Source organism: Typopeltis vanoorti, chromosome 15, assembly GCF_054136105.1.
Source record: "Typopeltis vanoorti isolate ZY-2024b chromosome 15, IOZ_Tvanoo_1.0, whole genome shotgun sequence".
In the NCBI taxonomy this organism is placed as follows: Eukaryota; Metazoa; Arthropoda; class Arachnida; order Uropygi; family Thelyphonidae; genus Typopeltis; species Typopeltis vanoorti.
Window position 1 is genome coordinate 5,607,856 of NC_143563.1, and position 16,527 is coordinate 5,624,382.

The 16,527-nt window shown below is 39.3% G+C and overlaps 1 protein-coding gene across 1 annotated transcript in view; it reads left to right on the forward strand.

Moving 5' to 3' along the window:
* Positions 1-16,527, forward strand: part of LOC150098324 (medium-chain specific acyl-CoA dehydrogenase, mitochondrial-like) — a 254,840-nt gene that overhangs the window by 12,768 nt on the left and 225,545 nt on the right. The window contains exon 2 of the mRNA XM_090405151.1: positions 16,060-16,147. Within this exon, the coding sequence (XP_090261277.1) occupies positions 16,060-16,147 (88 nt within the window). The remainder of the gene's footprint in view (positions 1-16,059; positions 16,148-16,527) is intronic.

Genomic DNA, 16,527 nt, shown 5'->3' on the forward strand with positions numbered 1-16,527 from the left:
CACTAAACATCCACAAATCATTTATGTAATTGAAGGAATACATATAACAGACCTCACACTTAATGAAACGACTGAAATCTAAATTAAAATCATGGAATGGCAATGCCGGCGCCATTTTTTTTTTTTCCCCTCTCTGCAGGTTACTAGGTCTAATAATAACGATTTCGTAATTAGTTTAGGCAAGAAAAATCACCCACACTAATAATACCGGTAGCGTACCACGTTTAAAACCACTCTTACACAAACAATTACCCATATATATACTTATTTATTCCTAGTAAAACTTATCTGAATCAGGAACTCTTCAAATCGCGTCCGCAGCGCTTGGCTCACTAGTGCCCTCCCTCATTTATGGAAACATAGATTGGAAGAAGGAAAGATTATGTGACAGAAAAGAAATGGAATTTATTCAGCTACCAAGAAATAATTACTTGTAACAGGATGTGATGGAGGAGATTTGAGGCTTAAGACATGTAGGTCTGATTATAGGATCAGAAGATCTGTCCATAATGTAGCCACATCACCACTAATTGGAATGAATATTAATACAGTCTCAACTTAGGAGTTTGCCAAACATGTTGAATTTTTAGTAAGAAGGGATTATGTGGAACATGGCAGTTGATTATAACAGGCTTAGGAGGCAGCATGAAGCTTTGTTCTGGCATGAGGGAAGGATGTTAGCACTGCATGGGAATTTTTCAATGGCTATAGGATGTAATATCATGTAGCAAAAATACAACTCAAAAGATTCATTTTACAGAAATTATGGACTCTACAACTGTATTATAAATAATACGTTTAATTTCCCGACATTTCGATCTTCATATTAATGTCATCATCTGGAGTATATACATATATACAGTATACAGAGGCAAGCCAAATTACATTTCACACAGTATGCTGAAGAGACAATGATTTGATCAACGATTACTCCACTGGCCTGAGCTCTAGTGAAAAAAAAAAATACAATAAATAAATTAAATAAATTAACTACATCAAAGCTATATTCTATTTAAGACAACATCAGAGAAACATTCTTTTTATATAGATAGTTTTGTTACAGTAAAATAATGTCCTAATTTAACATGAAAATTGTGTATTAGATTTAGAATCCTCGATTATCTATGGTCCTATTTATAATTAACTCTTAGGGAGTATGTGAAGATACAAGGTACCAGTTTAATGTACGAGTAGAAGAGTGTAAGATTATGCATTTTGGAATGAAAAGATTACAACATCAATAGAACTGCACTCCAGGAATTTAATGATGCTAGGGATATAGGGGTATTGGTGGGTAGGGAATTGAAGTTTAAAGAATATATGCAAGAATGGTCAAGCAGGTCAAAGGATTACATGGTTATTATTATTATTATTATTATTACGGGCAACTCCAAGGAGTCCTTAGGCTCATCGAGGGAGGCCCTAAACATCATGTCAAGAACTATTCAACATTTGCACAGTATTTATCATACTTTGCTTAGAACTCATTCACAGTCATGGTACTCACAACAGACTCTGGCAGTTTATTCCACTCATTCACCACTCTCCAAGTAAAAAACCTAGTTCTAGCACCCTGGCTAACTACGCTTTTGCTCAGTTTCCATGTTTACTCACCTCCAGACCTGTTCTGAAAACGTTTTCAGAACAGGTCTGGTGTTAATCCTCAGTAATTTGAATGTCTCAATCATATCACCACTTTTCTGCCTATCAACCAATTTCAAAGCCCCCCCCCCATCTTGACTACCGTGTGCTCAAATCTGTGCACAGTAGTCAAGATGGGGTCTTATCAAGGCTCGATAAAGAAGAACAATAACCTGCTTTCTCTGCCCGTCAAAGTATTCTTCAGTAACCAACTGATCTGATGAGCTGATTTAGCCAATTTTGCTATGTGCTCCCTAAACTTCAACTCCTTATCCACCAACACTCCAAAATCTCTGGCTTCATCAATTTCCTGAAGTATAGTTCCACCAATTTTGTATACTGCTGCTAATCTTTTCACCCTAAAATGCATACCTTACACTTTGCCACATTAAACTGACATCCATTCTCCTTAGTGCAGTCTGCCAATCTATCCAAATCATCGTGCAACATTTTGACATCATGTGTTTTCACTATTGCTCTACCCAACTTTGCATCATCAGCAAATGAATGAACAGTTCCTCTCAGATCCTTTCCTATGTCATTAATGAACAAATTAAATAGCAGTGGTCTGAGAACAGAATCCTGCAGCACACCACTAGTCACAGGCTATCTTTTGGACTCTACTCCTGAATAAACTACTCTCTGATATCTCTCCATTAACCACCCTTCTATCCATCTCACCAACCCTATATCCATGCCCATGTGCTGCAGTTTACTGATTAGAATTCCATGTAGTATTTTGTGAAATGCTTTAGCAAAGTCCAGCAGTATCACTATAAACCCATTACTCTTATCCAGTTCAGCTGTCACTCTATTATAAAATATGAGCAAGTTACTGAGGCATCAACCCTTCACAAAGCCTTGTTGTCCCAATACAGTATCCCATTTCCATCTATCCATTCCTGTATTTTGCTCTTGACTAACTTCTCCAATACCTTGACAATGACTCCTGATATGCTGATCAGTCAGTAATTTGCAACAGCAGTCTTGGAGTCTCCTTTATGCAAAGAAACTATTCCCCCTCTCCCTCTTTCCACCTCCATGGGACTAACCCAGAGCTGAGTCTTAAATTAAACAATATGGTCAAGGGCACTGACAATTCCTTTGCCGCTTCACATAAGACTCAAACTGGAATACCATCCAATCCCAATGATATATTCACATTAAAGTTCTGTAATATATTGTACTATTCGGCTCCATTTCATTCACCTTAATTACCATATAAGCTATTGGTTCCCTTATTCCTGAAATGTTACTTCCTGGATGATATACTCTTGCAAAGTGTTCGCTTAGTAATTCTACTATTTCGACTGGTTCAGTTACCTCCCTACCATCAGCATTCCTTAAAATCATTATGTCGTATACATGTTTTCTTTTACTTGCAGCATATCGAAAGAACTGTTTGGGATTCTCTTTAGCTTGCATTGCTAATTTCCTTTTGTAATCTGATTTTGCTTTTCTTACCACACTAGTTACACTTCTGGCCAGTTCTTTGTACTGTTTGTGTGCCTGCAGGTCACCTTTCTCCTTATCTCTGAGATAAGGAGAGATAAGTAGAAAGTTATCATTCATCTCTCTAAGGGTTTGATATAACCATATCTGCATTACTGAGCTCAGGTGTGGTCACCTAGGTTTCGTGTGGTGGAGAGGATCATAGGTAAGTGACCAAGATGATAAATGGCCTGTGGAATTTATCATCTTGGTTTATCAACACAAAGTTTATCATACCATGCCTTGAATTCATTGACCAATCTTGCTCTAACCACTCTCTCAGACAATTCATTCCATGGTTCAACCCCCCCCCCCCATGCAAAGAAACCACTCCTCACCCTCTTGCTCACAGCTTCCTTTTCGTAACTTCTGGGGATGGCCCCTTTTCACTGTGCCTTCCCGCCGTTCCACCAGTTGAAAGAAATACCCAATGTCTACCCTGTAACTGCCTCTCAACAGTTTAAAAGTCTCAATCATATCACCTACCATCCTCCTTCTATCCACCAAACTCTGCAGCCCACATTCAATCAGTTGATCCTTAAAACTGACATTGTACAATCCTGAAAACCATCTCTGCATCTGTACCCTTTCCACAGTTAATTTATCCCCTTCAAATCCTGGGGAGGGACCAAATTTGAGAACAATAGTCTAAGTGTGGTCTGATCAGGGTCTTATACTATGGAATGATAACTCTTATCTCTGCAGGTCACCATCCTTCTCAGTATTGCAGCAATACTCTTGGTTAACTTCACCAGCTTTGCAATATGCTCCCTGAATTTCAGTTTTATATCAATCATCACCCCCACATCTCTTGTGTAGCCTACTTCCTCCAATTGAGTATGCATCCTCCCACTGATGGATCCCAAACTTCAAGACTTTACATTTTGCTGCATTAAAACGATACCCCTATTCATTTGCCCATCTGTCTAGTTTATTCAAATTCTCTTGTAGGGCTGCCACATCTGCACTATTACTGATAACTCTTCCCAGCTTCACATAATCTACAAACAACTGAATATCCCCTTGCAATCCATTGACAATGTCATTTATAGAAAGGTTGAACAATACAGGTCCCAGTATTGAGCCCTGTGGAACCCCACTTGTAACCTTCTGCATCCTTGAATTGCCCCACCATACACAACTCTCTGATACCTATCACACAGCCAATCCTGAATCCATTTGACTAACCTGATATTTAAAGCCATGTGCTGCAACTTAAATATCAGCTTATCATGTGGCACCCTGTCAAACTCATTTGCAACATCCAAAAAAAAAAAAAAAAAAGGCAGTATATGCCTCTCCCTCATCAACTGCTCTTGTCACTTTATTATAAGGCAATCATATTACTAAAGCAAGAATGTCCCTTAACAAATCCATGGTGATTCTCACAGATAACATTACCCTCATTTGCCCAATGTTGTATATAGTCCATCACTAATTTCTTCAAGACCATAACAACTATTGATGACATACAAACTAGCCTATAATTAGACACTCCCAGTTTGCTACTGCCCTTATGCAGCGGCACTATTTTACCTTCCTTCCATTCTTTGGGTACCTTTCCCACAGCCAGACTTTTATTGAAGAGCCAGCTCAACGCAGCTGTCAGTTCTTTAGCACATTCTCTCAAAACCTGTGGTGAAACACCATCCAGTCCCACAGCTTTACTGGTATCCAGATTACTCGGTATTTGGAACACACTCTCCTCTTGCACCTCTAAATCCTGAACCTGCCCTATCCCTCTAGTATTAAAACCTTCTTCTCCACGATTAAATTACTCCAATAAATTTCTCATTGAACAACTCCACTATGTCCTCAGCATCAGTCACTCTATTCCTATTTTTATCCCACAATGTCATTCTTCCACAATGATTTCTCCTCCTACTGGCCACATAGCTAAAAAATTCCCTAGTATTTTCTTTGGATCTTAGTTAGTACCAATCTCTTCTCATATTCCAGTTTTGCCTTCCTCACTATATTAGTCATCTCATGGCCTGCATCTTATATTCTTCGTATATCTGCCCTCCACCCCTCTCCTTATATCTTTTCCATAATCTCTTTTTTAACTGCAGTTCCTGTTTGATATTGTTTGATCTACTTTACACCAAATTGTGTCACGCTGCTTCACTCATGGAATGCAACTTACTATTGCTGCTAACAAATATTCCTTCATGATTTCCCAAGCACTAATGATATCATGGCCTTCCAATTCTGCCCTACACTGAACTACCCCTAGTTGATACCTAAGACTATTCATGTGTATTCATCTTCCAAGTCAAAACCACATCACTCTCTCCAACTGGTGAGAGAGATATCATCTCAGTTATTATCAGCTCTTCTGATGCTTTGACCAAATCCAAAACTCTTTAACCTCTTGTTCTCTCTATTACATGTTGCTTAAGACATTTGTCCCTCAAGAATTCTAGAAATTCCATCTCCTTATTACTACATGCATTTTCCTCTTCCCAGCTTAAACTACTGTAGTTAAAATCTCCCATAACAATCATTCTTCTTGCACTTGCAAGCTCAACTGCCTAAACATCTCCTTCCCCCCACCCTTTGTGCTCCTTGGTTTGTAGCCACACCTCACAAAATATCCTGCCCTGGCCACTTCTACCTCACACCATATGCTTTCAAAACTATTAGTGTCAGTGCCTTCCAACGCCTCCACTCTTAGAGGACATAAGTCATCACTTATCATAAGCAGTACTCCACTTCTACATTTTCCTTTCCTATGCTGACAAAAAATGGTGTACCCTGCACTTCGGTTCCTGTTATTATATCATTCTCCTTCAACCACGTCTCAGAGATCCCAATAATCTCTTGCCAGGCTGATGCTATCAGAGCCACTAATTCCTCTCCTTTATTTCTGGTATTCCTGGCATTAGTGTAAAGCATAAAAATCTCAATGCTTCTATACCAATCATTGTCCCCTCTCGACATCACTGGACTCAGTATTACCTGATGTCATCCCCCTTTCCCTCATCTCACAAGAGGCCACCCTTACTACCATCTGCCCTAGGAATTCTAGTTTCCCTGCAGTGACACACTGACTTGTTCAGAAAACAGCAGTCTCTCCAGATTCCTTCCTCATTCAAATGCAAGTGGTCTCTCGCATACAGTTTCCTTCTGTCCTCAAATGCCTTCCAAGCATCCACATATTCCAATCCTCTCTTTTGACACATTCTGGCTATTATGCTATTCAGTATTACTGCTCTTCTGCTCAGCTTGTCACTATCATACCTGGGTAACACACACACACAGTCTCCTCTGTACGTTTTCTTTTGTACAACCTCAAGGAAGAATCTCAGATCTCTCGCCGCCCGGTTTACATTGCCTCTCAAGTCATTCATGCCCATCTTCACAATCATTTTATCCATCCTTTCACCCCTCTTAATTGCCGTAGTCACATTTTCAATCATCCCTCCAGGCAAACACACCTCTGGCATTCTATCTTGCACACCATAGATCGACAATCCATACATCACATCTCTTACCACTCTATTCCTTGATTGCTCACCTGCATCCCTCACTCTCTCTCTCTCTCCACTAACCCTTTTTCTCTGTGTTCCACTACTTACCTGCTGTCCTGGCATCACTCTATCCCTGGTTCCAGCACTCCCATTTCTAGCATTCCCATACTTCTCTCCCTCTCATTTTCTCTCCCATACTGTTTCTGTTCTCTCCTCTTCTATCATTCCCAACCTCTCTCTCATTTCTTATTTCTTCTACTGTTTCTATTCTCTCCTCTTCTATCATTCCCAAAACTCTGTCTCACTTCTACTCTGATTTGCCTTGCATTGATCACTTCTATTCTCCTAATATTCACTTTCATACTTCTCATCTCATTCACAAGACATTCTACTTCCTCTTTCAGCTCATCTATCCCTCTCTGCAAGTTAGTCACATTTACTTGTCATTCATTCTCCCAATCAAGACCACCTCCTAAAACTTCACAGTCATTCAAGCCTTCCACAGTCCTGACTCTTATTTTCTCATCTATATTTTCATTGTCGTTCTCTCCTATCACACTAGTCGTCTCCCGACATTCATTTCCTCCCTGATGCAACTAGGTCAGTTATCGAAATATCTAATTCATTGAATTCCTCCCGTTGCCTATATTTTGTGCATATACACACTCCCCCTTCTCTCCCTCCTCCACATATCCAACTCCCAGCACTCATACATGCTGCAAGCACTGCATGCCACAAAGTCCTTTATTATGTCACGTGTAATAGTAAAATGAATTACGTATAATAGAGTTCTTAAATGGCGGAGGACTTGGTGACATGCCATTTGTGATTGCAGCTGAAGCCGCCATCATTCCTTATTGCCGAGGAACTACTAAATAAATGCTAAATATATATAAACGCTATATAAATACTGTATTATATATATATATGAATACTAAATATATATATATATATATATATAAATAATATAAACACTATATTCAACTATACTAAATAGCGAAAACTTATCTTCTCTTCCACCGCAAATGCTGCTGACCAGTGGCACACCAAGGGTATTTGCTGCCCGGGTGCAAACGTTTATCGGCCACCCCCTAATACTGCATTGCGTAATCCAAATTAGATATTAGCTACATAAAATGCCGCCCTATCAATGTTGTTACCTGGGTGCGGTGCACCCCTTCCACCCTTGGGTTGGGAATCCCCCCGCTGCTCACTGTGACCCTGCCTTCTCAGTAACTGAAAAATAACACAATATATAACGATGAAACTCCAAATCAGAACCACTAAAGAACACTTGTGTTACTGAGAAAAAATGTAGCACAATTCACAAAAGAATTCACACTATACACCCAGGATTCATATCCTGGAAAAGATTTCTACTCCTAGAATCATTGCTTCATCATGTTAACAGGGAGTTGATGTTCTGGGAACATATTTCAAAGTGAATAAACATCTCCACCTATAGGAGTGATGTTAGCTTGCTCCACCTTTGCAATGAGTTGTCTGGTGTTGTACTACCTTTCCCCAGTCCTGAAGATACTTTCAGGTGCAAACTTTGTTTGCTCACACTTGGATAAAGGATTCGATTAAATTTATTATAGTCTAACCAAGTGTAAAATAAACTTTCAACATCTTTCTCTAAATCCAGAGTAATTTAATAAAAAGATGGCACACCATTTGGCAACTCCTATAGGTGGAGATGACCTTGCTAATGCTTCTACCTGGTATCTCTACTTGGACTTGGTTCCCACTGAAGAGACCTCAATAAAGGTCGAAACTAGTCTGGGTAGTGGCCCTTCCCTTAATGCATAACATTATCCGCAAGGAGATGTGTTTTGCATTATGGGAGATACTGAGATAGGAGTGATGTCAGCTTGCTCCACCTTTGCAACGAGTTGCCTGGTGTTGTACTACTTTACCCCAGTCCTGAAGATACTTTCAGGTGCAAACTTTGTTTGCTCACACTCGGATAAAGGATTAAACTAATTTTATTATAGTCTAACCAAGTGAAAAATAAACTTTCAAAATTATAATACATGTAATATTTCTGATATTTTGGCAAAGTGAAATTGCCATCATTAAGTAACTGTACAAACTGATATGTGCATGCAGGCTACACTGGATAAGCATGGCAACCAAAAACAGTGATTATAAAGTAAATTATTATTATTATTATTATTATTCAAGCCTTCAAGGAGTCAAAAGACTCTTCGAGGGGAGGTCCCCCCCTGAGAAACACAAAGTCTATCATACCACTCTTTAAACTCACTGACCGTTCTCGCTCCCACCACTCCATCAGGCAATGCATTCCACGGCTCAACCACCCTCCACACAAAGAAACCACTCCTTACCCTCTTGCTCACAGTTTCCTTTCGTAACTTCCAGGGATGGCCTCTTGTCATCACTCCTTCCCGCTGTTCAACCAAGCGAAAGAACTCCCCAGTGTCAACCCTGTAACCACCTCTCAACAGTTTAAAAGTCTCAATCATATCACCTCTCCTTCTTCTATCCACCAAACTCTGCAGTCCACATTCTCTCAGCCGATCCTCATAACTATCCTTGTACAGTCCTGAAACCATCTTTGTCATCCGTCTTTGTATCCTTTCCGCAGTTAATTTATCCCCTTCAAATCCTGGGGACCAAATCTGAGAACAATAGTCCAAGTGTGGTCTGATCAGAGACTTATACAACGGAATGATAACACTCTTATCTCTGCAGGTCAGTGTCCTTCTCATAATAGCAGCAATCCTCTGTGTTACCTTCACCACCTTTGCAATATGTCCCCTAAACTTCAGGTTTCTATCAATCATCAACCCCAGATCTCTTGTCTCCCCTACCTCCTCCAGTGTTCTTGTTGATTGTTCTTGTTCTTGTAAATAGTGTTCTTGTTGATGCTTCTAGGGATGCATGATTTCCAGATTTTAGGCAGTTTCATACAACCAAATTTGTTCAGGTTTGGGTAGTTCCTTAAGGCTGAGGCAGAATCCATGATGTCCTTGTGCTCGGTAATTCTGATTTGGGCTATTCTGTCTCTTTTGGCCATAGTAGAACAGTTTACAGGTGGATACCAAGATTTTATTTACAGGTGAATACCAAGATTTTATATATAAAAAATTGGCATCCCTTGCCTGCTCTCAGGGAACATATTTCAAAAGTGAGTAAAACAGTCAAGGATCACTGAGATATTAAAAAAATAGCATGAGTAGAGATGGTGTAAGGTTTATACATTGGCTGTTAAGGGATTGTAGCTGATCCCAAAGATCAGCTACAGTCCCTTAACATGCAGATTTTTACCAGGTACCTTGCAGTTACAAACTACCATATGGTCAAACTGGCAGGACAGTCAACATCAGAATTGCTGAGGACAAGGACTGCAACTAGTTCCACAACTACTAACACTCAATGCTTAATGAGCATGCTTGGGATATCACAGAATATGCTGTTAAAAAGATCACCTTACTCCACCATAGCAAATATAAATACAAAGACCTATCTAGAACTACTTAGGGAACTATCCAGACCTCAGTAAATTTGGTTGCATGAAGCTGCTTCATATTTGAGAAGAACTCATCCTCAAAACTTGGGCATAGCAGCCAAGAACATCCATTCTAGCCCACTTGGGGCTAGAATGGATGTTCTATTTAGGAATTTAGGGTCACCTTTGAATGCTACACTTCAGTTTCACTAGGTGTATTGACTGCATGCAATTTATCTTTTTTGAAATACTGGAAATATTAATTAAATTTATTGCAGTAGTTATGTGATTCCATGGAGATGACTTAATGAATATAGTAATCAATTGTGACTTTTCATAACAAGTATTAAATTTTTGGCATATCTTTATTTCTGTAATAGATTCTTAAAAAATTTCAATGAAAAAAAATAAATGAATATTATTATTATTATGATTCAGGACCTCCACAGAGTTCACAAGATTCATTGTGGGAGACCCACTGAAGTCTATCATGCCATTCCTTGAACTCATGCACCGTTTGTGTTCTTGCCACTCTATCAGACAATCCGTTCCATGGTTCAACCAACCTCCATGCAAAGAAACCACTCCTCACCCTCTGCTGTCCTGGTTGGCCGAGTGGTTAGAGTATCTGCTTTCCAGCCAAGAGGCTGCAGGTTCAAATCCTGCCTAGACCATAGATGTTTGTGATTTTCCTACTAACCATTTACCATAGAAATGGAATAGAACAAGATGCAAGTAGGATAGTTGAAACTCAGTGGATATATGTGATAAACAGTAATAAAGGTGATTGGGCAAGGACAGGTGTAGTGGGAAAATCACAATCAACAAGTGGCTCAGGTAGGGCTTTTTTGCAAATGCCAGGTGTATCAGAAATAAGGGAGATGAAATTGTTTCACTGACTAAGTTTGTTTGAAATGGAAGGGTACAGTGTTTTTTGTGAGGATGGAAAGGACAAGAAGGGAGAGGGAGTTCTAGAGGGACGTAATTCCCTTGATAATAGCAAGGGAATTACGTCCACAGAAGGTAGACATGAAAGAGGAAAATAGTGGCAATGGTTTTGAGGCATTGTGGTGTGAGGAGGAGGAGGAGGTTGACAGGAAGAGATATTTTGTCGGTTGTTGTTATTGGCAAGGGGATGTGGAGGGTAGTGAGGAAGAAACTTCAGTTAGTGAACAAGGTAAAGGTGATTATTATGGGTGATTTTCATTTTGGTGATGTAGATTGGAATGAATAGTTATTGAGAGACAACTATCTCAGGCAGTATGTAGAGGAGGGCTTGTTTTAGATCTAATAATTTCATCAGAGGATGTAATTGAGTGTAGTTTTGCACTCCCCTCCAGTTGGTGAGAGTATTCATGAAGTGATCACATAGGTCGTGGCTAGCCACATGAAGACTTGTTTGAGGAAAGGATATGATGCGGAGGACACTGACATGTAGAAGTAGGGAGATACTTGTTCCAATGTATAAGGCTTTGATTAGGCCACACTTGGACTATTGTGCCCAGATTTGGTCACCGGGTTTTCAGAAGGATGAAGAGATGTTGGAAAGGGTCCAAAGGCGACTGACTAAGGTAGTTTCTGACCTCTGGAATGTTGAGTATGAGGAAAGATTGAAAAGATGTAATTTGCAGAGTCTCGTGGAGAGAAGGAAGAGGGGAGATATGATAGAGACCTACAAGTTGGTAAGGGGTTGTTATAGGATCAATGGTGGAGAAGTTCTACAGAGAATAGTGGGAGATCAGGGGAGAACCAGAGGTCATCCCTGGAAACTGTATAAGGAGGGTGTGAGTAAGGGAGTGAGAGGCAGGTTTTTTTCGTGCAGAGTTGTGAGTGATTGGAATGCCTTGCCTGAGAGCGTGGTGTCTGCAAGTAGTTTGAATGTGTTTAAGACACGGTATGATGAGATGTGTGTGTAAGATAAAAGGACCTCCTAGATGAGTCTTTGACTCCATGAGGTCTTGTTTAATAATAATAATAATAATAAATAATAATATATCTGGAAGTTCAAGCTGATGATTATGACAAGCTTAGGAGACAGCTTAGAGCTATAGCATGGAATGAGGAGTTGAACAGTAAGGAAATAAATGCTTCTTGGGAACTGACAAAGAAGCGCATAACAGCATCACTGTGTGAATGCATTCTGAAAGTCAAAAGGCTGAATAAGGGGTGTACAGTGGATGAACGAGTGGAATTAAGCATGAAATTTGGAAAAAGAAGAAGGCACTTTGGAGGCAGCTTAAGATGAATTAGGGTAATAATCAGTTGCATGATGAGTATAAAGAATAGGAGAATGACTCAGTTGGTAAGGGCAGCAAAAGTGCAGTATGAGCAGAAATTAGAAAATCAGCCCAAGAAAAACCCAAGAATTTTTTTGATATGTGGCAAGTAGAAGGAAGAATGATTATGGTTAGATGCTGTTAAAGGATAAAGTGAGAGATTGGTAACTGCTGCAGAGGATATAGTCGAGGAATTAAGTGAGCAGTTTATCAGTGTATTTCATCCTTAGAATGAAATCAGAATCCCAAACATAGAGAATGAAATGAGAGAATACTTAATGGTATATGAGTAGTTAAGTAAGCTAGATATCAATAAGGCAATAGGATTTGATGACATATCACCATGTGTCTTAAGGGAACGTACCGAGGAGTTAGCATCCACCTTAGCTTATATGTTTAACGAGAGTCTTGCAACATCACAAGTCCCAAAGGAGTGGAAGGAAGGCAAAATTGTTCCACTTCACAAAGGTGGTAATAAGGCTAAGGCAACAAATTATAGGCCAATCTGTATATTTGCAGTTGTAGTTAAGGTATTTGAGAGGTTGGTGACATAAAAGATACAAAAGTGGGTTGATAACAGGGATATTATATGTGCTTGTCAGTATGGGTTTGCTGAAAGGAGGTCATGTTTTACAAATTTGCAAAATCTAAGATACAGTGGTATCTTAGATTTTGCAAAGACTTGATAGATTGCCACACCACAAGTTGGTCACTAAACTGAAGCAAATGGGATTGGACGATATACTGGTGAGTTTGATAGGTGAATGGCTATCAGATAGGTATCAGCAAGTTGTATATGGAGGGGCAGTGTCTCAAATGAGGAAAGTCTCAAGTGTGTGCTGCAAGGGTCAGTTTTGAGACCATTGTTATTTAATTTGTATGTTGATCATATTGGGATAGGTTTAACTGGTAACATGCAGCTGTTTGCAGATGATACAAAGGTGGAACTAATGGAGAAATCATATTTATCTATACCAGTTGCCAAAAGGTGTCACACCTTATTATTAAAATTCTCTGGATTAGAGATAAGTTGATGGAAGTTTTTTCACTTGGCTATGCTAACAATTATATATTTGGTTTAATACCAGTGAGAGCCATACCCACCTCTGGGTCTGGCTCCCACTGATGAGACCTCAATAAAGGTTGAAACCGGTCTGGGTAATAGCCCTTCCCTTAATGTATAGCATTATACATGTCTGCAAGGAGATGTGCTTTGCATTATGGGAGATACTAAGGCAAGTGGTGAGAATTTATACCACCTTTACCATGAGTTGCCCCAGTCCTGAAAATACTTCAGATGCAAACTTTGCTTGCTTACACTTGGATAAAGGATTAAACCAAATATATAATTGGCAATAATAATAATAATACAATAATAATAATAATAATAAATAAATACTAAATTCTTATGAGGGGCACCCTCTATGGGTGCTGTTGGCTAGCCTTTGACATTAGTTTGGAGCCTAAGGATTAAAGTTTCCCAAATTTTGAGAAATTTATTGCAACCATATTTATTAAGATTGAGTTGTTTTTGAAGTCTGCTGCAGATTCTAAAAAGAGTATTTCAAGTCTGTATTTGCTGTGATGGAGCATGGTGGTTTGTTTTCTTCTGATTCTGTATAAGGTATCCAAGGTATGGTCTGCTAGGACCTTATTGACAATAGTTGTGGCAGCAGATGTATATTTTGTGTTATTTTAGGTGTATTTTAGCAGATCTCCTCATCTGACTAGAAAATTATAATTTGCAGGTATGAGAAACCTTGTAAACACTTGGAAAAGAGAGGGTAGGAAGTGGATACTTAGCAGAGCAGATAAGGTAAGCCAGCATTAAATGTAAGCAATGCACGCTTTGGCTACTTTTTCTGAAGTTCCTAAATTTTTTGCTAAAGTGTTGTTACCAGGTTAATGTGGAAGAAATCTTTCATAGCAGGGAAGAAGGGGGGGGGTAACAACAGGGGATCATTTCTGGAAGTTGTATATGGGTCGTGAGCAGGGAATAAGGAGTAGATCTTTGCATGGAGAGTGGTTGGTCAGTGGAATGTTTTGCTTGACATTGTGATGAATTCACTGAATGAGTTTAAAGCATGGAGTGATGGGCTTTGTGTGTAACATTGTTTGCCTCCCATGATGAGTCTTTGATTTTTGACTGCATTGAGGTCTGGTGTTAATAATAATAAACTCTGTAACTACCTCTCAACAATTTAAATGTCTCAGTCATATCACCTCTCCTTCTTCTATCTACCAAACTTCACAATCCACATTCCCTCAGTATATCTTTGTAATTAACATTGCACAATGCTGATATCGTCTTTGTTATCTGCCTCTACTCTCTTCCCATGGTTAATTTATCCCATTCAAATCCATCAAACAAAAGATTAGAATTTGAAAGAAAGCTTTATATAGCCAAATTCTAGGACTTTGATGTTCAAATGAGAATTCTTGACAATAAATAATTTTTTTTTCAGTGATATACACTAAGTTAGCTTTGCATTAGGAACACCTACCTAATGATGCATTGGTCCACCTCTCTGTGCAATCATGGCTTGCAGATGCCTACAAGCTGTCTCTAACATCCTCCATGTGTAACTTGATCCATATCTGCTACAGCAACTTGATCAGTTCACACTCATTCTGTGGAAGAAGATCAACAGTTCTCACACTCTGTTCTAGCACATTCCACACATGTTCAATTGGGTTACAGTCGGGAGTTTGGTGGCCAAGGCAATGTGGTGAATTCATTGTTGTGTTCCTTCAGCCACTCAGTAGTTGTATGAACCCAATGACAAGGTGCATTTTCCTCTTGAAAGATAGCATAGTGGTCTGGGTAGACCTCCTGCAGATATGGATGGAAATGGCCGGCTATTAGGTCCCTTTAGCGTTCACCATTCAGCATTTGTTGGGATGATAACCAACAGACCTAGGGAGTGCCATGGAAAAAACTCTCCAGTCCATAACACCGCTTTTACTGGCCTGTTGAACCCCATCTGTGAAACCAGGAAATAGGGCTTCATGCTGTTTATGCAGGAAATGGGACTCATCACTCCAGACAACCTTCTTCCATCTGTCGAGGGTCCACTGCCAACAATCCTTGGCCCATGCAAGGCGTTGTTTGCGATACCTGGCCATCATCATGGGTACTATTCTTGGTCTCTGGCTGTGGAATCCCAGGCTAAGCTCTTAAGATACAATGCATAGGTCATGTGGAAATGGGTCAAACTGCCCTGCTGTTGTACTGTGGGTGAGCTGTGTGACTATTGGACATCATTGTTGAGATACCAGTCGTGACACCTGAAACTCACCTCTAGGATCAACCACGCATGGCTGACTAACGTGAGCCATTTCGCTGGATGTCTGTTCATGGTTAATTCAGTCCTGGTACATCATTGATACTGTAGTATTGGAGCAACCAACAAGTGTGGCTGTTTCCGAAATACTGGTACCTGTCCTCCAGGCCCAAACTACTATCTGCCTGTAGTCAAATTAGTTTACATTGATACGTTTCCCCATCACTGGCATTTTTACTGATTACATACAAAGGATAGGTGTGTCCATTTATAGCAACTGTATGTGATGCTATTTGTTATCACACTGAATATGTAAATCGGGGGAGGTGTTTCTAATTCAAATCTAACTGAGTGTATACAGAAGTTATCTTTACCAATGTTGAATTTGTTTGATTCTGACTTTTGTAAACTATTTGTAGGTAATTTTTGCTTCTCGTGGTAACATTCAAAGTGGCACAAGATTATTCTCAAGTGTTCCTGATCCACGAGTTTCAGGAATCTGTTTTGGTAAGTAAATTCTATAGTTATATGAGTTTCATCACATTCCTTAATAAAGTTGACTTAGCTAATTCCACTCAAGATTTTATTGGTGCTGATTCAGTTCAGTTCAGTATTGGTGAGCTGTTCATGAAATTTACCTTCTTTCCCTTGGGTTTATTAGAAGTATTTGTTAAGTTTTAATCATTTCTTAAAATTATCCTGATGATTGTACAATCATCATAAATTTCAGCTGATGAAGCAAGAATTACTAAATAATTATATATCTTATCTTGACATTATTTAACTGCATCTAATCATTAATGATCAAAAAAGGATATGAAATAATTGCATCCACCATATGATCACATCCCATTAGCAAATTACTTAAAAATGTATACCGTTTGAAC